Source organism: Oikopleura dioica, chromosome XSR (genome assembly GCF_907165135.1).
Source record: "Oikopleura dioica chromosome XSR, OKI2018_I68_1.0, whole genome shotgun sequence".
Lineage (NCBI taxonomy): Eukaryota > Metazoa > Chordata > Appendicularia > Copelata > Oikopleuridae > Oikopleura > Oikopleura dioica.
Window position 1 is genome coordinate 2297924 of NC_137294.1, and position 16591 is coordinate 2314514.

Sequence of the window (16591 nt, forward strand, 5' to 3'; positions counted from 1 at the left end):
TCGCTTTCAAATAAATTTCTTTCCCTTTCAGAAAGCGTCCAACGGGTGTCTGCTTTGTCCCTGGTACAATCCGCAAATGTCCGATTATCAGACTCTGGAGCACGATTCAGAGTCCGAGAGTTTGCTGCCCGGGCCTACCACGGAAAATGAAAACGCGCCCTTGCTAGGCTCCTCGAGAAGTGGGCGCATTCCAGAGCCTCAGAATTGCTTCCCCGACCTCCTCGATTACACACAGCTTGTGAAAAATGTACGCAATGCATTTGCATTACCCATAGTTATTTCAAACTTAGGTGGAAATCGCCATTACTCGGGGACAGCTGCCAGAAAGAATCATCCAAGGAAGCTCTGGTAGCTACTTTGTCAAAAACATCGACGGTGACACTGTTGGCGTTTTCAAGCCGAAATGCGAGGAGCCCTACGGTCCGCAGAATCCAAAGTGGGGAAAGTACATTCAGCGCATGATGTGCCCCTGCGCTTTTGGCAGAACTTGTCTTCTCTCAAACCAGGCAAGAATCGAAGACATCTATCCTTCTTTATCGCTTACTTCAGGGATATCTTTCGGAAACAGGCGCATCAATCGTGGACAAGATGCTCGGCCTAGACATGGTTCCAGTGACGCGAGTTGTCCATCTGACCGCTGAGAGCTTCAACTACTCTGCCATCGACCGGGCAAAATCCAAAACAAAGGTCCATTTTTTGTGCAGCGTTGTTTCTTACTTTTTCTGTAGACCGCCACTGCAGAGAGAATACCGAAGCTAGGCAAGAAGTTCAACAGGCTAGGACTCCCACCAAAAACTGGCAGTTTACAGACCTTTGTTTCGGGTTACAAAGACGCCGAATACTGGCTCAGACGCTGGGACGATACTATTTCAGAAACGGCCAAGGTAGATTTGCGAAAATTGATTTAAAAAGGATGAGATTTGTTTCAGTCAGAGTTTCAATTGCAATTTGAACGTCTTGTTGTCTTGGACTATCTTATTCGAAACACAGATAGAGGTTCTGAAAACTGGTAAGCTGGGTAGCTCCCGATAAAGTTTACTTACCCGGATTTAGGTTGATAAAGTACACACCAGAGTCGGAATCGGACTCAGGCGAAAGCGTCAACGACGAATGGTCAGTCGTCAAACCAGCACAAGTGAAAATTGCGGCCATTGGTAAGTCAATAATCATACCTCTTGCTCATTAAAAAAACAACTAGACAACGGACTGGCCTTTCCGGTCAAGCATCCGGATAGTTGGCGCGCTTATCCCTATCACTGGGCTTGGCTTTCCCAGGCGCAGAAGCCCTTTTCTGAAGATACAATTCAGTTGGTTATGCACAAGGTAGGAGCTTTTGCTGCGAAAAAATCAACTAATGATTTTAGGTCAACAATCCGGGCTTCATTGAAGAACTCGTGGAGGAATTGAAGGAAGTGTTTAAAATGGACTCTGACTTTTCGGAAAAGAAGTTTGAAAAGCAAATGTCGGTTCTGCGAGGACAGGCGCTCAATCTGTCCCAAGCGATGAGGTAAGAGTACTTGAAGATTTATTGCATTTGCCTTCGAGGCATCGGGTAATGCTATCAGCATAAATATTATCAATTGCACTTCAATTGCTTGTCCCGGAAAGAGCGTTAATTTAAGAGAACGGAAATCGCCAGCCCAACTCGTCCAGATGACGCCAATCACGATCAACAAGTCGCCCGCGACGAGCATAGGCGGGCGCATCCGAACCGCAACGCAGCACTTCACTCAAAAGTTCCAACTGACGCGCCCCGTCTTCAGTTGGTGCTAGAAAGAACATCGGACAATCGCAATAATTTCAACTCCGCAGTACTTCAAAAAACCTTCTTTTATCAGAAAAAAGGAACACAGGTGCTCCTTTTTTAAATTTATCCACTTACCTTTCCTTTACTTGTATTATTTGAGCGGTAAACCCTAAAGATGATGCTGCTCTCCATTAATAATCGTTCGGACAAAGACTTTTTTGTCGGTTCCTCTTTGAAAGTAATTTTGTTTTTTAACGATCTTCTTAAAATTGATCGTGACGTTAAAAAAGTCCTTTTCTGGTCTTTTTGTCTCTGGAAAACTGCTTCAATTCCGGACATTTTGTATAACAAAAATTTTGACTTTTATCAACCTACAAAACAAACTCGTATTCTTCATTCTAAAAGTCTGTTTAATTTTTATTGTGCCCACTTAGAACTAACAGAAATGTTACTTCCGGGCTCTTTTTTTATCAAAATGCTTGCTTGCCTATTTTTTCAAAACCAAAACATACTACTATTCTTCTTCTTCTTTTGCTTTGGACAGAAGAAGAACATTCAAGAGTCTCTTGTCAGACTTGTTAAAAAGAAAATATCCAAATATTGTATTCTGAAATTCACCAGCTTCACAACTCTCTTTTTTAATCTCTGGACCTACAAAATATGTCATTTCATCAAATATTCATAACTTCAACCTATTCATAAAAAATAAAGACAAAAACTATCGCTGCTGATTGTCACTAAGTTCCCACTCAGTGGTTCCTAAATCCAACAGACAAAAAGTTGCCACTGGTATTAGCTGTACGAATTCATTTCTGTTCAACGTTTTTTTCCTTTCCTCGAACTATCGCAAACGCTTTGTGGCGGTAAATTGAAACTCATCTGTCTTGGCCAATTTTTATTGTGCAATAATATAATAATAATGATCCGATAGAGCTCGAGTTGAAACTGAACCCGCTTGACCAATCCTAGTTTTATTACTGTACTGGTATTTAACGATTTAACTCATTAAATCATCGAAGAACACTGGCGACTAGTACCAGTGGCAATTTGAGGCATGCAAAAACGAAGATGTCTATAGAGAATATGGTTTTAGCGTAAGTTACCGATCTTGAGTAGTGGAAGACCAATCCGTAAAATAGGATCTTGACGCACGATTAAAGTAGGAGGGATGAAGGAAAGATGCCTGGTCAGGCGGGTTCAGTCACAAGTTCACGGCTTGCGAGCGGTTACATAATACTAGCTGGATTCAGATTTTGTCAATATTGAAGCTTTCCCGTTCGGGTTCAGCCGAGGGCGCGGCGCTTCTCACGACCAGTGGCCGTTTTTGTCGACTCAAGTTGAAGTGGAGCGACCCCACGTTACCCAGCCATTGCTACTTACGCTCCAGCCAAAATAATAAAGAAAAGAGAAATTATAAACCAAGGATTGTAAATACAAACTGAGAGAAAGTGAGAAGGAATAACTACACACAGCACGAGGCGTGATCTACTGATGGACCCCGAGGATAAATGCTGATCTTTTTCTTACTGGCTACGACGATACTCAGTGAAAGCGACTTTTCTGGTAATAAAAGTTTTTTTTTTACTTCTATCATTCTACAAAGAACATGAAGTGCTCAAGAAGTTGAACATCCTTTTTAGAGAATCTCTGGTACAACTCGTTCGCGGACAGCGACGGGAAACTCGAGTACTCGTGCGTCGGAACTCCACGAAAAAATCCTGCGGAAACCGCCAGCGACGTTATTGGACCCTTCGAGGAGCTACGTCAGCAGTACCCGACAATATGTTCCTGCTACGACGATGTTCGAAACGAAGAACTTTGTCCCATCGACGTGAAGGCCGAGGCGGACAGCTGCGGACTTGTGTGCAAGATCAACTGCCGCAATCAGCGCGACCCGCTCAAATGCTTTGACAATCAGACGGGCGAACTTACAGAAGGGACGGGCTCTAATGCAAACTCCTTGTAGTCTAGACTTATTCTTTTTTCGCAGGGAGCAGTTGCGACAAATATTACATTTCCTCGATACAGTACGTGACTGTAGTTGCTCATGTGCGTGTTTTCTGTCTGCAATGGTTCGGCTTCCAGATCAGCCTTTTTCAGCCAATAAAATAAATTATTTATTGAGCCCGAACTCAGGTGCTCCGCAAAACCGAAGCTGCACCTTTCACCTCCGCTTCCCTTTTGAACCCGAGAACGACAAGCTTTATCCCTTTCCAGCGCGCGAGGACAATGGCTACTTCATCGAACACATTTATCGCAGTTGTCTTCACAAAAACTATGAGAACGATCAAGGTGAGTTCACTTTCTGCCATTTCTCTATCTTATCCATGGTTTTCTAGTTGACGACGCAGTGGCGCATCCCTTTTACTACTGCCAAAGCGTTGACTCGTGTCAGATTCTTGATTGTACCAATTTAACCGTCGAAAATATCATGTTTTATTACAGCGACATTGGTAAGTAGCCACTTTATTTTTCCTGGACATCCAGTTTGAATAATTATCGCTAAAACGATTTTTAAACGTAGACAGAAGCTATTACTATCATCTTCGTAAGTTACTACAGATTACTAAGTATACTACTGGAGACTAAAAGACTCGAAATTCTTCGCGATTTTAACAAGAAGTCATTACTAGAAATACTAGAATCAAAAATCTTCATTTCTAATTTACGGGTGTGTCTTTTAGTTGGAGTGTCTTATCCTTAAAATCGCGAGGCAATCCTCCCATTCGACTGGTCGTTGGTTAATTCAAAGTTAAGATCATTTTCCTGCGCAGAAAACGACGCCCGACAGGCACTTCATTTGCTCGTGCGATTACCCTTTCGTCAGTGCCCCTGGAGAACGCAACTTCACCAGTTGCAAGGCAAACGTCGAAGCCGTCTGGGCAGAGCTCAACTCGTTCAACGCTTTAGAAAAGTGCCTTATTGTCAATCAATGTAACACTGCTTGCGCTCAAGAGAAAAACGCCGCCAACTTGAGGTAATGCTCGAGAACTGCTTCTGTTCCACGAGATCTTACTCTTGCTTAGTATGAACAAGAAGTTGCGGCAAATCTGCGGCCAAGTTGGCGGACCAAACACCTTCCTGCTTTGGATTTGCTTCTTTGCCGTTTCGACGGCCGTGTTGTTCGTGCTCGTCGCTTACCGCCGTTGCAAGAGTTTTGGCTTTCGCGGTTCTGGTGGTCATGGGACAGACGCCGGCGCCACGGAAGTCACAATCCTTGTTGATTCCCGAGAAGAGCCTCTTCTCAAAGCTCTGAAAGTCTTCGAAGGTAGACGCTTGTAGTTGAAACAATCTCTCATCTCTCGCTTTTCAGGAAGCATTGAGACGAAGGCGGTCCCATACATTCTCACCAAGTTCCGTGATTTATATTCTCAAAGTTCAATCTTCGGCAGCATAACTTCTTCTGACGTTCTCAACGGGCGCCTGCCCCATCATTTCCTAGAACTTGACGCGTTTCTTCAAAGCCACTGTATTAATCAGGTGAGGGCGAAGCGAAGTAATCAGTCTTGCTGACGATCGAGTTCAGAATTCTTATCTTGACGATAACAAAGTTATCAAACTGCTCTACGATCTGAGTTGGTGGATCAACGAGCTCCACGGATCAGACCACGGAGGCCACAATGACAAATGGAGCCAAGAGCCAAAGACCTGGAGCATTTTTCACGGCGCAATCAATCCAACTAACATCAGAATCTGTATCCAAAACAACTGTACATATCTCATAGGTAGGCTCTTACAGTCTCACAGTCGAAAACTCAAACTCAGTCGTCAACTTCGCAACTGCCTCAGATCTACTTAATCAGCAAACTGTAAATAACCCATGTTACAATGAAGACTCAAAGGTAAAGAGCGCAAATGATTGCAAACAGGGACTTACTATCCGTTTAGCTGAGCTTCCATGGAAATTACCTGCCGCCCGAAATGATTACTAACCCTGAGAAGTCGGAGAAACGTTGCGTCTTGTCGGCGGATATCTACGCTTTCGCTTGCATTGCTTGGAAACTGCTTCACGCCTCTGTCGATCCTGCTTGCGCGCTAGAAGACCCTTATGACAGAGAGCTTAAAAAACTCAAAAGCGAAGTGCCAAATAGCTCGGAGCTGAGCGATAGCCAGAGCTTGAAGCTCCTTTTTGAGGATCGCTCGTTGAGGCCTAGCTTGTCTTTCGCTCGCGCCGAGCAGGACAAAATCGTCGACCTAATAAGTAAGGCGATTCAGTAGAACGGAGTCTATTTTGCCCCTTTTCAGATGACTGTTGGGTAGAACAGCCCGCGCTTAGATTGACTGCCGCACAACTCTTCCATCGTGTGAATGAGCTGTCCAGATGTTCTTCATCAGTTTGACTGTTTCTGTTCAAATGACTATTATTATCAAAAAGAACACTTATTATCCTAATAAAGACCAAAATTCACTCAAATAAAACAGAAAATACTTATGTCGTTGTCTTTTTAGCAAGATAGAATCAAAGGGGAGTGCATGAAAATTGAAAATTTGAATCCAATCAATCCGCGTTATTTATTCAATAAGTTCAGGCATATAATAACAATAATTTTGCCCATTTCACTTTCGCCGAAAATTCCAGTTCAGGAACAGGTGATATCGGGGATTTCCTTCATGTCTATCGTTCTTTTGAGATCCAAGCTGCTCTATCAAAGAAATCATCAAAATCGTTCGCTTTTTGTACTTTTCCCTTCAATGTCTGCGAATTTATGTTACAGGCTGGATAGGCAGATATTACTAATGAGGCATGGCAAGTTATTGAGCAACTTTCGATCAATCTGTTGACCAGAGTGTTCTTAGAATGGAGGCTAATGCGAACGAGGCCCCACAAGAGCCCAAGAACCCTTACCTCGATTCTGACTTTGACTTTGGAAAAGAAAATGCCTTCATGTTGAACGAAGTGCAGAACGACATCGCCTTCAATTTGAATAAAATCCAGCAGAAATATATTTACTCCAAAATGGGTAGGGACGCTTTTGGCTTGAAAAATGACATTATTGCGGTTTTTTGGTAGCAAAGATGTACAGATGCATGGCTGATTGCGAAGAGACAGAAAGTCGCGTTCGAGAGATTCCTCGTTGCCAGGCCGAGTGCTCGGAGAAGTTTGTCACTCCTGCGCGGCGCATCATCGAGGCCGAAGTCGACAGAGTCAACAACATGATCAATTTTGAATTGGATGAGTGCATCCAGACGGCGCGTAGCACCATTTACTCGGACAGTTTTAAAGAAGGTAAGTTGACTAGCTGGAATCGGGAATGAGTGCGATTTTTAGAAAACCGAGAAGCTGTGAATAACGAATATATGTTCTGCAACAAGATCGCATTGTCTGCCTTTAGCTCGCTCGTAAAGGGTGGCAAGTTTCTGGAGAAAGTCGGCAATAGACTCGAAGCAGAAACGCGAAGGGATGCAAAACTCGCCCAGACTGCCAAGAAGAGGCGATAGAACTCGAAACTCGTTTTCTCGACTCTCTATTCTTCCTCTAGATTCTTCTTTTTATCTCTAAATAGTTCCAGCCTGAAGAAAACAAACTTCAGCGCTCTCATTTTTTCCTAAATTCTTTGTCAAAGACTCCATCGTGCGAGTCTTATTTTTTCGTAGATTTTGTGTTTCTTTCCGTTTGTTTTCGTAGAGATCCCCTTAGAGAGAACAAGGGGCTTCGTTGATTTTGAAGTTCATAAAAAACCACCACTAATCAATTTTCCCTAACCTCATTTTTTCTCGCTCATATTTTTTTTTCTTGATTAATCATCTTTTCTTCCTAAACTCGTTTTACCTTCCTAACCCGTAAACCTCAACAATCGTTATTTTTTTCTTTTTGCTCATCCATGACACGCGCAATTGCTTCGGGAAAACTGCTTTTGCCTTGATCCGAAGCTGTTTCGACTTTTGCATCCCTTCGCAAGTGAAAATACGATGACCACTTTCTGACTTCACTTTTATTAATTATTCTATTCTATCACAAATTATAACAATCAAGTTAGATTAATACCTCGCGGCTTTAGAGAAAGAAATGATTTCGGCATGTTCCAACTTTGTCCGGCGAATTTATTTTATCTACGAAATGAATACTGGAATTTATCTTCTGAAGTTTCATGAGAAAGCAATTTATCATCTCATAACTGGCCGTGAGTACAGTTACTAGAGAGTTGATTGTTGAGTTTTCGTTAAGTTATTACTCTACTGATTTGCTATTCGACTTACACCTATCTCCCAAGCTATATGCGTAAGATGGGGCGCATTCTCTTCGGCAACATAGAAGATGAGCTGTAGTAAAGTCCGCCAAGGAAAAGAAGCTCATCAAAGAACAACGCAATTCTACTTCAAGTTGCACGGATCTATCCTCTTCTACTTGCATCGCTCACAAACGCGCTACTTCTATACACCTGCAAAGAAAAACTAACAATTTCTACTAGCTTTTTTCATTCCCAGTTCATTTTCAAATATTTTATTTAATGCAATGATGGCTAACTTGATTTTATTCAGTCTTTGTTCCGTAATGTCGATCGTTTAATTTCAAATAATGCTCAAACAACTGCTGATAGACGGGCTGAAGGGGAGATCTAAGGATGAGTTGAGGTAACTTATCTTGGAAAGCGTTAATTTCTTATCAAATTAGCGTCTTGCACAACGAGAGCGAGGAAGAAGCCAGCAGACTGTTCGAAGAACTCTGCGCGGAGAAAGATGACGTTGATCTAGCTACGAGGGAGTCTTACCTCACCATTCCTCGTTTCCACAAGGCGCTGCCGAAGGAAAATGAAGTCGTCAAGCACAAGCTACGGGAAGAAGCGCGCGCCCTCTTTCTCCAGCGCAAGTCGAATGCGCTCATGGACAATGAGGAACTGCAAAAGTTGTGGTTTCTCTTGGAAGAAAATAAAACCGAAAACGTGATGTCCGACGACCATTTGATAAGCTACAGGCAAGTATAAATAAAAATGGATAAAAACTAAATTATTCCTAGAAACTTCAAAGCGGTGGGCTCCAAGTGCTCCCAAAAGAGCCAGTCCTTCTTCACCGCGAAGACGTTCTTCAAGATCTACACTGGCGACAAAAGTGGCCAGATCTCAATAATGCAGTTTTTTAACTACGTCATGCGCAAAGTATGGCTGCAGCAGACGCGGATCGGGCTCTCACTCTACGACGTGTCGGGGCGCGGCTTTCTTCGCGAAATGGACCTAGAAAACTACATTCTCGAGCTGATCCCCACACTGCCTCAACTCCAGGGACTCGAGAAGACCTTCTACTCGTTCTATGTCTGCACCGCTGTCCGCAAGTTCTTTTTCTTCCTCGACCCTCTCAAGACTAACAGGTAAATCGACAGTAACGCTCCTTCAAAGTTCAAGGATTCACCTCCACTTTTCCGGTTGAAAAATGTGTGTTTTTATAGTTTATTCCCGTCGGTTCAAAATAAAAAAGAAAGAAAGATACAAAAAGAATAAATATTCTAGGGATCCCTAACAGTTGAAAATGAAAAAAATGGCAATTTTAGTATTCGGCGAGTGTAGTAGTTGAGTTCAATTGCCTAAACTTGAATATTGCCGTAGTAAATTATTGGACCGCGAGGGACCAGAGGGGCACTTCATCCACATTGTGCATTTGTTCGACTCTTGTCATGTATCGAGCTTCGGCGCGTTTCTTTTTGTTGATGCGGGCTTCTTCTTTCTCAAACACCCTCTAGAATAGTGCTTACTGACTAATACTGGCTATCGACAGGCAAACTACCTTGTGTTCCGCATCCCTTTTCGCTTTAAATTCGCGATGGGCTAGGTCTCGTTCGTACTCGAGCTGTTTGATGAAGTTCTTGTACGACTTGTCTGCGCCTCCAGGGATTGTTCCATCGTGTTGGACGTGCGGAAAGTTCAAGAAAGTAGGGTTTTGAAGGTACACGCCGCTGGTGTAGTTGTGAACACCCGTGCCGATCAAGTCTGGGCATTCAGGTACCTCCTTGAGCGGTCGCTCTTCTTCCGACGAAGAAGTGTCGTAGACATGCTTCTCGGCGTAGAAGTGACGTTTCGAGGGGTACAAAGGGCCGTGAGATTGAAGACCAAGATCGACTGGGATCGGGTTTTGTTGGGGAACGTGTCGCTCAACCCAGAAACGGCCGCGCTGCTCAGTTTGTTTGCGATAAACAGAACGACGAGAAGGAATCTCCTTCGGCTGGAAAACGTAACGCCGGGGAGCGTACGAAAAACCTTGAAATCGGCAATCTTTCTCGTCGTCGCTCAGCTCCTCGCGGTAAACCCACGCGCAATCGTTTTCTGAAGTTTTTTCGATAAAATTTGTGCAAAGTTTTAAAACTGACCGTCAAGAAGTTCGTGGCTGCTGTAAAGGAACTCAAATGGCATGGCGTTGAAGACGGGATCGAGCGTTATCTAAAATAAAACAATCGTTAAAAGAGTTGGATTCAATATCAAAAGTCTTCAAGAGTGCCGGTGGTAGAAGAAAATGAGTCCCTTAGAACGTCAGATATATAAACGAGAGTTCAGAAGCTGGTTTTTCAAAAAAAGGTCATAAATAACGGTAAATTCGTCCCATAATAGACTTTTTCCTCTCATTTCTGCGTCGGAAAGTGTATCTGAGCATACTTTCAACCTTCAACCCCTCACAACGACAACAAATCTAGAAACTCGAAAAATTTTTTTTTGAAAATCAACAACTTTTGCTAGAAATTCTGGAAGTCATGCCTTGTGTATTCTGTCCGAAGTTCTCTTTTAAAACAACCTCTTTTTTATCATAAGTTGTTTACCTAGATCTTTTTGAAACTCGTTCTTGATTGAAAAACTTATGATAATGAAGTCGTTATCCGTGAGAGAAAGTAAGTGCGGCCTAAATATCCGTCTTGATGACCCTTTCTCAGGATTGGAGCTGCTGAAGATGATTCCATGCTTGTTGGATTAGATTATTGACAATCTTTTCAGAATACGAATACAGGACATCCTTGCCTGCTCATTCCTCGACGACTTGCTAGAACTGCGCGACGAAGAACTCTCACAGGAGCTGCAAGACTCAAACTGGTTCTCCGCATCATCTGTTCTGCGAATCTACGGAAACTACCTAAATCTAGATCGCGATCACAACGGAATGCTCTCAAGACAAGAGCTGCAGAAATATGGCACGGGTTCCCTTAGTCCAGGTAAAATTTATTATTATAATCGGGGAACATTCGATTGGGGCCAAATTTTCCAGGGGCGAATCTGTTGCGGCTCATCATTTCGTCGAAGTACTTTTTCATTTCAAATAGATCTGTGAACAGCGTGTCCCTAGATAAAACACGATTGCTTAAAAAGCTTTACTAGAGTTAGAAACTCACTCTTTGAACTCGCTATGATCAGCATGGTCTTCGTGTTCCTTCGGTGGACTAACTTCATATTCGCTCTCTTGAACTTCTGAGTCTTCTTCAGCGTTGGATATTTTCAGCAGCCCAAAAAGCAGAAATCCAAGTCTCATTGTTGATTTTCGACAGATCTTTTTCTTGGTATTTAGAAACAAGGGATTCTCTTTATATCTTAAATGACAGATGAATGAATTTTTTATCCTACCAACTGCGGTGGCAACTGCGGCGCATCTATTTATTCCTTACTTTAAGAATAAATGGAATAGAGATACCGTATGTAAAAACATTTCTTTGATGCTTGCTTTGCTTGGATATTAGAATCGACACCCTTTTAGTATTTCTGGACAGAATTTACGAAGAATGCCTCACCTACGAAGGAGAACTGGACTACAAATCATACTTGGATTTCGTCCTTGCTTATGAATATCGGCAAGAGCCCGCTTCCATTCAATACTTTTTTAAGGTCATTTTCATTCGACTTTCGCTCAATAAAATCTTTTCTAGCTTTTGGACATTGACAAGAAATCATATCTCACACGCTGGGACCTTAATTTCTTCTTCCGGTCAATTCAAGAGATGATGCGCGAACTGAAGCAGGTACATTCATTATTTTTTAAACCCCTCTAATATTTTTTAGTTGCATTGGGTACGTCCTCAATTTTTTATCCAGCATCCTGATTGATTATCACCGTCAAAATTTCAATAGTTTTTCGATATACAATGCCAAGAAGATAGCAAATGGCTTTGTCTGATCAAAAAACAATTGCAAATTTTCTCGGACGCAATGAAGGAGTATGCTGATGTACTCCTTGTTGATTTCAAGGATATCTCACAAGCTTAGAATTTTAATGTGTTGGCTTAGATTGGAATTCAAGCTGAATATTTCAGGAGCCCGTTAAATTTGGCGACGTCAGCGATGAAATATTCGACATGACTCGACCAGCCGATCCTTATAAAATTACTCTCCGCGACTTGATAGACTGTGGCCAAGGTGGCACTGTGATTCGAATATTAATCGATCTGAATGAGTTCTGGATCTACGAAAACCGCGAAACGCTACTTGCTGAGCAAGAAGACTAGACATTCCTACCTGAATAAAACATGCATTTTTCACTGTTGCTTTCTTTATTTTCATAGAAATAAATTCCTTACATTCCTCACTATAGCTGTTCCTCACTATACTCAGTATTGATATTGTTGTATAAAAGAATGAAGGAGACCAATATCTTTAATTTAGAATGGAGCCGATAGAAGAATTGTATGATCTCTTTGAAAGATATGTAAATGCGCCGAATCGGGAGAAGACTCTCAATGCGATGTCAAATCATCCCCAAGGAAGGTTCCTTGCTGAACTTGTATTCCAGCGAGCAGACGCGAATGTTTTTCCTCGGCGAAGAATCATCTATTACCAGCGAACGAGCATGACGAATACGGCCCTTACGATGATCTCCTAGCAGCGCCCTTTTGCAGAGTGATCCTAAAATCGATGGCTACCGAGGATTATGTCATCAACTTGTTGAAGGACGAGTTCCGGGTCAAATTCGATTGTCTACCGAACAGCTTGTCTCATATGGCTAGGATCCTTGCCGAAAGAGAACAAATCAAGCAAGGGTCCCGTCCTCCAAAGGCCGTTTTGCGAACGAAGGGAGATGTGAAAATAGGGAGTAATTGGATCGTGATCAGAGAATGGGAACCTTTTGAAAACGAAGCATACGTGGACTTCCCACCATCAGCCTGTCACCATCAGGTTTATAAGATCTCAAGATCAGGTGGAACTCGTTTGGATAAATTAAATTTTCGAAAGAGTTTCGACTATATCAGTGAAGAATACCTTGGCGACGAGGACGGCCCGTCATTTTTCCTCTTTGAGCCCTTCCTCATTACGTTCCATCGAGATGATAACTACTTTGAGGTTTTCAATTTACTGGAACCTCACCAGTCGCCAAGAAAAATCAAGAGAGAAGGTCGAATATTGGGCGAAATGAAGACGTTATTGTACGAGGACGACTATGGAATACCCCACTGCGATGAGTCTCGATATGACGGCGATTTGCGTGTCGATGGAGAGATACCGGAAAGCGTTCTGTTTCCCGTACTGTTCAAACAAGATGCAACCAGCATTTGTGTCGAGTGTACTCGGATAAGTGGGTCTTCTATGGAAGTTCTTTTCAAGGAAACGATTTATTTACCTGAGGAGTACTACCGAAGGCCCAGGCTGCTTTTATTAGACCGTGATAACTTGGTTCTACAGATAAATCTCAAAGTCGGTGGAATTATGAATGATGTCACTTATGGATGTGTCGCTTTTCATATCTGCCTTTCTAAAAGAAAAGTAACTCGTTACTCTTTACCGGAGATTTCGGGATACCTTCACTTTGGGATGGTCGAAGAGTGTCTTGGTCTGGCAATTGACCAGGACGATTGCGAGGTAGGCTATCCCGATGAAGACGATGAAAATCAGGAGGATGACGCGGAAGACAATAGCGATTATCTTCAAATTATTACTTTTGGCGTCTTGTCAGAGCAGAAGGGTTTAGAAGTTCTTTGCTTTATCAAAAATAGCCCTACGGTTGGCATCGTTAAACAGGAGTTAGCACACTTCGAATCCTATGTCGATACTAGCGAAAATACATGTACCAAATTCAGCCTGAGAAGCTTGCTAAATCATCTTCATGATATGGACCAAGAGAAAGCTACTTTCACCAGAGAAGTAATGGGCGCCACCGTTACCAAACCCATAATTGACTTAGGTAATTTACAAATATAAGTGTTTGACTAATTCATTGATAATAATTATTATTAGAATGCTTCTGTCTTGGGGAAACTTCGGAAGAGAAGGCGAGGAAACAGTTTCGTATAGTAGATCGCTCAAAAATCGGCTGCGCTACACGCATAACTAAATGCGGTACAAGTGAAGACTCGGAGCCAGGATTTATGAAGGAGATCGAAATATTTATTTGATAGTTGTCAAATAATGTTCATTATTTTGCGCAGCCTTCTTTTTCATTCACATTACCTCTGCAGAAAACTCATTTACTGCCCACCATTTTACGCTCGATCGACATTATTTTTTTGCACTGAAAATTCAAATGCCAAGATTAAATTTTATCACTTCTCACGACATTCATTATCATTACTGATCTTTTTCGCAAAAGACTGAGAATGGCGACGAACTCGTCCATCGAAAATGGGAAGGTTCAAAAAACGATTCCTAACCAAGATTGCGCGATCCTTACGTTTCGGCCGACGTTCCACGAATTCAAGGACATGCCTAGATATATTCAATATATGGAGTCCCGAGGCGCACATCGTGGCGGAGTCGCAAAAGTGATTCCGCCAAAAGAGTGGAGCGATGGAATCCACAAACAGGAAAAAGTCGAAATTTTAGTTGACCAAAGCGTAATTGCTTTTTTATTGATTTTTACAAGAACTATCAGAAGATCGACAATATCGTCATTCACGAACCCATCGAGCAGAGCTTCCAAAGACAAGGAACCCGAGTCTGCGATGGCGTGTACGAGTCCTACAACATTCGCAAGAAATCGACGACAGTCCGCGACTTCCGTAAACTTTCCACCCACTGGCGCTACAAGCAGCCGCGTTCGGAGACCTACGACGATTTGGAGCGCAAGTATTGGAAAAACATCAGGTAAAGTAGTGATGTACTGTTATTATGATTGGCATATGCCAATTATGCTGTCTGCAATTATGAGTAATGACAGGGGTTTAGTTATGTTCCGCCGATTTACGGGGCTGATACAAATGGATCTCTCTTTGGCGCGGAGGTTGACATTTGGAACGTGGCAAAGTTAGACACATGTCTAGACGCTTTGATGGTGGATCACAACGGCATCAAGGGAGTAACGACGCCATATCTTTACTTTGGCATGTGGCGAGCAACGTTTCCATGGCACGTGGAGGACATGGACTTGTACTCGATAAACTATATACATGTCGGAGCTCCGAAAACTTGGTATGCGATCGCCCCCGAGGATGGAAAGGGAAGGGTTCAACAAGTTCAATGTGTAGTTTTGCTTCCTCTTTCCTACTTTTATTTTTCTTACTGTGAACTCGAACAAAAGCGTTTCGAAACATTCGCCTCGACGCTTCTTCCCGCGCAGTCGAGCAAATGCCCAGCATGGATGCGACACAAGACGACGTTGATAAATCCAAGTCTCATTCGTGCGAATGGTATCAGAGTGCGCAAGATTATCCACGAAGCTGGCGAGATAATGATTACATTTCCTTATGGGTAAAATTTCCATATTTATTCTTCAGTCCTCCTCATTATCTTCTCTTCAGTTATCATGCTGGGTTCAACCACGGATTCAACGCCGCAGAATCAACCAACTTCGCGACTCCTCGATGGATAAAGTTCGGAAGAGAGGCCATTCGATGCGTTTGCAAAGATGATAGCGTGAACATTGATATGGAATGCTTCAACCGATTCAACATTCCCGACATGCCTGGAAAGAGTTTTCACGAGGAAATTGTTCAAGCACCTTGTTTCGGAAGGGATTAAAATTTTCATTACTTTTGTCACTGCCATTAAAAAACTGTTGCAGTCGTTTAATCCCTTCATAAGACGACGAGCCCATCCACTGGAGGCGAAAATACAAAATCGAGCTCGATAAAAACCTCAACGAGCAAAGCATTGACCGTTACATTGCCTCGCACAAGGTCGATCGAGAGCTCTTCTACTCCAAGTACATGGCCTCGAATGCACGAATTCCGCCGCCGAAAAAGGGCATTTTCGATTATAAAATCGGCGAGAAAGTGTTTGTTCTTGTAAGTAGCAAGTTGCCTTAGGAGCTTCACCTGAAGAATGTATTTTTGCAGCGGAATTATCCTCGCGCCGTGCTTGATGCGACCATAACTGGACGATATGAAAGCGTGACGCTCATCGCAAGTCCTCTCGAGGAAGAAGATCGGTTTGAAATCGATTTGACGGACATCATGGACTTTGACGGAACAGAACGCGAGCCTGACATTGGAGAGACCTTTACTATCCTGCACTTTCCAGATCCAGTAAAGAAGCGCGACACGAAGAAGACGGCTGGCCCGCACGAGCTCAAAGTCACCCTTGTTGGTAAGTAGCAACTCATTTTATAAACCACCGGGATTATTTTTCTCTTCAGAAAAAGCAAAGTGTCAATATTATTGTTTGACAACAACGTTCGATGGGCGCCAAGTCATCTTTCCGTCTTCGAAGATTTGGAAAGAAATCGACGAAATTCCTAAAGCCCACCTTCCCAATAAACACAGAAGACCTCAAACTACCAAAGGAAGGGCAAACAGAGACATATCGAGCACTAACTCTTTTCGATTTCAAATGTCAAAAATCAAGCCCCCGAAAAAGATAACTCAACTGAATACGAAGCTGCCCAAAAGAAAACAAAATAGTTCCTTATCATGCCACCGTTGACCATGATAGAAACCACAATGATAGTCGTTAACACACTGCTGCTATTTATACCACTGCCGATCTGTCGTATTTTTCTTCAGCCACTGATCTG

General features: G+C 42.7%; 7 protein-coding genes across 8 annotated transcripts; 6 read left to right on the plus strand and 1 right to left on the minus strand.

The window, feature by feature from the left end:
* The first annotated feature begins 3 nt into the window (after positions 1 to 3).
* Positions 4 to 2693, plus strand: LOC145710569 (phosphatidylinositol 4-kinase type 2-alpha-like). The gene is made up of 9 exons (XM_081788339.1): positions 4 to 247; positions 291 to 506; positions 550 to 687; positions 729 to 884; positions 930 to 1009; positions 1054 to 1154; positions 1199 to 1323; positions 1365 to 1507; positions 1623 to 2693. Exons 1-9 carry the CDS (start codon positions 77 to 79, stop codon positions 1771 to 1773), a joined length of 1281 nt encoding a protein of 426 aa, XP_081644465.1. The 5' UTR covers positions 4 to 76; the 3' UTR covers positions 1774 to 2693.
* Positions 2694 to 2938: 245 nt separating this feature from the next.
* Positions 2939 to 6179, plus strand: LOC145708758 (uncharacterized). The gene is made up of 11 exons (XM_081786454.1): positions 2939 to 3310; positions 3388 to 3709; positions 3873 to 4039; positions 4087 to 4200; positions 4505 to 4724; positions 4774 to 5015; positions 5061 to 5227; positions 5274 to 5472; positions 5513 to 5589; positions 5636 to 5948; positions 5993 to 6179. Exons 1-11 carry the CDS (start codon positions 3256 to 3258, stop codon positions 6085 to 6087), a joined length of 1971 nt encoding a protein of 656 aa, XP_081642580.1. The 5' UTR covers positions 2939 to 3255; the 3' UTR covers positions 6088 to 6179.
* A 366-nt stretch (positions 6180 to 6545) lies between these two features.
* LOC145707685 (uncharacterized) lies at positions 6546 to 7672 on the plus strand. The gene is made up of 3 exons (XM_081785246.1): positions 6546 to 6708; positions 6759 to 6974; positions 7017 to 7672. Exons 1-3 carry the CDS (start codon positions 6546 to 6548, stop codon positions 7184 to 7186), a joined length of 549 nt encoding a protein of 182 aa, XP_081641372.1. The 3' UTR covers positions 7187 to 7672.
* Positions 7673 to 8223: 551 nt separating this feature from the next.
* Positions 8224 to 12240, plus strand: LOC145710567 (serine/threonine-protein phosphatase 2A regulatory subunit B'' subunit gamma-like). Of its 2 annotated transcripts, none has more exons than XM_081788336.1 (7): positions 8224 to 8320; positions 8361 to 8660; positions 8703 to 9050; positions 10660 to 10874; positions 11411 to 11538; positions 11580 to 11672; positions 11964 to 12240. In XM_081788336.1, the coding sequence occupies exons 1-7, from the start codon at positions 8265 to 8267 to the stop codon at positions 12153 to 12155; spliced, it is 1332 nt and encodes a 443-aa protein (XP_081644462.1). In that variant the 5' UTR covers positions 8224 to 8264; the 3' UTR covers positions 12156 to 12240. The 2 variants fall into 2 exon arrangements, with proteins under 2 accessions (XP_081644462.1, XP_081644463.1); XM_081788337.1 differs by lacking the exon at positions 11964 to 12240 and adding an exon at positions 11713 to 11772.
* On the minus strand, positions 9125 to 10217 carry LOC145708666 (uncharacterized). The gene is made up of 3 exons (XM_081786364.1): positions 10044 to 10217; positions 9464 to 9999; positions 9125 to 9415 (listed from the first exon to the last, which is right to left on the minus strand). Exons 1-3 carry the CDS (start codon positions 10084 to 10086, stop codon positions 9290 to 9292), a joined length of 705 nt encoding a protein of 234 aa, XP_081642490.1. The 5' UTR covers positions 10087 to 10217; the 3' UTR covers positions 9125 to 9289.
* A 76-nt stretch (positions 12241 to 12316) lies between the features above and the next one.
* On the plus strand, positions 12317 to 14196 carry LOC145707059 (uncharacterized). The gene is made up of 2 exons (XM_081784535.1): positions 12317 to 13825; positions 13879 to 14196. The coding sequence occupies exons 1-2, from the start codon at positions 12562 to 12564 to the stop codon at positions 14034 to 14036; spliced, it is 1422 nt and encodes a 473-aa protein (XP_081640661.1). The 5' UTR covers positions 12317 to 12561; the 3' UTR covers positions 14037 to 14196.
* A 35-nt stretch (positions 14197 to 14231) lies between these two features.
* On the plus strand, positions 14232 to 16560 carry LOC145710389 (lysine-specific demethylase 4D-like). Its single transcript, XM_081788134.1, has 9 exons — positions 14232 to 14450; positions 14504 to 14724; positions 14806 to 15072; positions 15154 to 15327; positions 15378 to 15585; positions 15660 to 15863; positions 15915 to 16164; positions 16214 to 16356; positions 16431 to 16560. Exons 1-9 carry the CDS (start codon positions 14238 to 14240, stop codon positions 16476 to 16478), a joined length of 1728 nt encoding a protein of 575 aa, XP_081644260.1. The 5' UTR covers positions 14232 to 14237; the 3' UTR covers positions 16479 to 16560.
* The last annotated feature ends 31 nt before the right edge of the window (positions 16561 to 16591 follow it).

What these genes read in the sequence shown, in the direction of transcription:
- LOC145710569 (XM_081788339.1), top strand. Translation starts at nt 77, where the DNA reads ATGTCCGATTATCAGACTCTGGAGCACGATTCAGAGTCCGAGAGTTTG. An exon ending in GGGCAAAATCCAAAACAAAG is followed by an intron (nt 688 to 728) that starts GTCCATTTTTTG and finishes CTTTTTCTGTAG; the next exon opens with ACCGCCACTGCAGAGAGAAT. An exon ending in CTATTTCAGAAACGGCCAAG is followed by an intron (nt 885 to 929) that starts GTAGATTTGCGA and finishes GATTTGTTTCAG; the next exon opens with TCAGAGTTTCAATTGCAATT.
- LOC145708758 (XM_081786454.1), top strand. Translation starts at nt 3,256, where the DNA reads ATGCTGATCTTTTTCTTACTGGCTACGACGATACTCAGTGAAAGCGAC. An exon ending in AAAGCCACTGTATTAATCAG is followed by an intron (nt 5,228 to 5,273) that starts GTGAGGGCGAAG and finishes GATCGAGTTCAG; the next exon opens with AATTCTTATCTTGACGATAA. An exon ending in GTTACAATGAAGACTCAAAG is followed by an intron (nt 5,590 to 5,635) that starts GTAAAGAGCGCA and finishes CTATCCGTTTAG; the next exon opens with CTGAGCTTCCATGGAAATTA.
- LOC145707685 (XM_081785246.1), top strand. Translation starts at nt 6,546, where the DNA reads ATGGAGGCTAATGCGAACGAGGCCCCACAAGAGCCCAAGAACCCTTAC. An exon ending in ATATATTTACTCCAAAATGG is followed by an intron (nt 6,709 to 6,758) that starts GTAGGGACGCTT and finishes GTTTTTTGGTAG; the next exon opens with CAAAGATGTACAGATGCATG. An exon ending in CTCGGACAGTTTTAAAGAAG is followed by an intron (nt 6,975 to 7,016) that starts GTAAGTTGACTA and finishes TGCGATTTTTAG; the next exon opens with AAAACCGAGAAGCTGTGAAT.
- LOC145710567 (XM_081788336.1), top strand. Translation starts at nt 8,265, where the DNA reads ATGCTCAAACAACTGCTGATAGACGGGCTGAAGGGGAGATCTAAGGAT. An exon ending in AGATCTAAGGATGAGTTGAG is followed by an intron (nt 8,321 to 8,360) that starts GTAACTTATCTT and finishes TTATCAAATTAG; the next exon opens with CGTCTTGCACAACGAGAGCG. An exon ending in TGATGCGCGAACTGAAGCAG is followed by an intron (nt 11,673 to 11,963) that starts GTACATTCATTA and finishes TGAATATTTCAG; the next exon opens with GAGCCCGTTAAATTTGGCGA.
- LOC145708666 (XM_081786364.1), bottom strand. Translation starts at nt 10,086, where the DNA reads ATGCCATTTGAGTTCCTTTACAGCAGCCACGAACTTCTTGACG. An exon ending in CAGCCACGAACTTCTTGACG is followed by an intron (nt 10,000 to 10,043) that starts GTCAGTTTTAAA and finishes AAAAAACTTCAG; the next exon opens with AAAACGATTGCGCGTGGGTT. An exon ending in AAAGGGATGCGGAACACAAG is followed by an intron (nt 9,416 to 9,463) that starts GTAGTTTGCCTG and finishes GCACTATTCTAG; the next exon opens with AGGGTGTTTGAGAAAGAAGA.
- LOC145707059 (XM_081784535.1), top strand. Translation starts at nt 12,562, where the DNA reads ATGGCTACCGAGGATTATGTCATCAACTTGTTGAAGGACGAGTTCCGG. An exon ending in CAAACCCATAATTGACTTAG is followed by an intron (nt 13,826 to 13,878) that starts GTAATTTACAAA and finishes AATTATTATTAG; the next exon opens with AATGCTTCTGTCTTGGGGAA.
- LOC145710389 (XM_081788134.1), top strand. Translation starts at nt 14,238, where the DNA reads ATGGCGACGAACTCGTCCATCGAAAATGGGAAGGTTCAAAAAACGATT. An exon ending in ATGATTACATTTCCTTATGG is followed by an intron (nt 15,328 to 15,377) that starts GTAAAATTTCCA and finishes TCTTCTCTTCAG; the next exon opens with TTATCATGCTGGGTTCAACC. An exon ending in GCTCAAAGTCACCCTTGTTG is followed by an intron (nt 16,165 to 16,213) that starts GTAAGTAGCAAC and finishes TTTTCTCTTCAG; the next exon opens with AAAAAGCAAAGTGTCAATAT.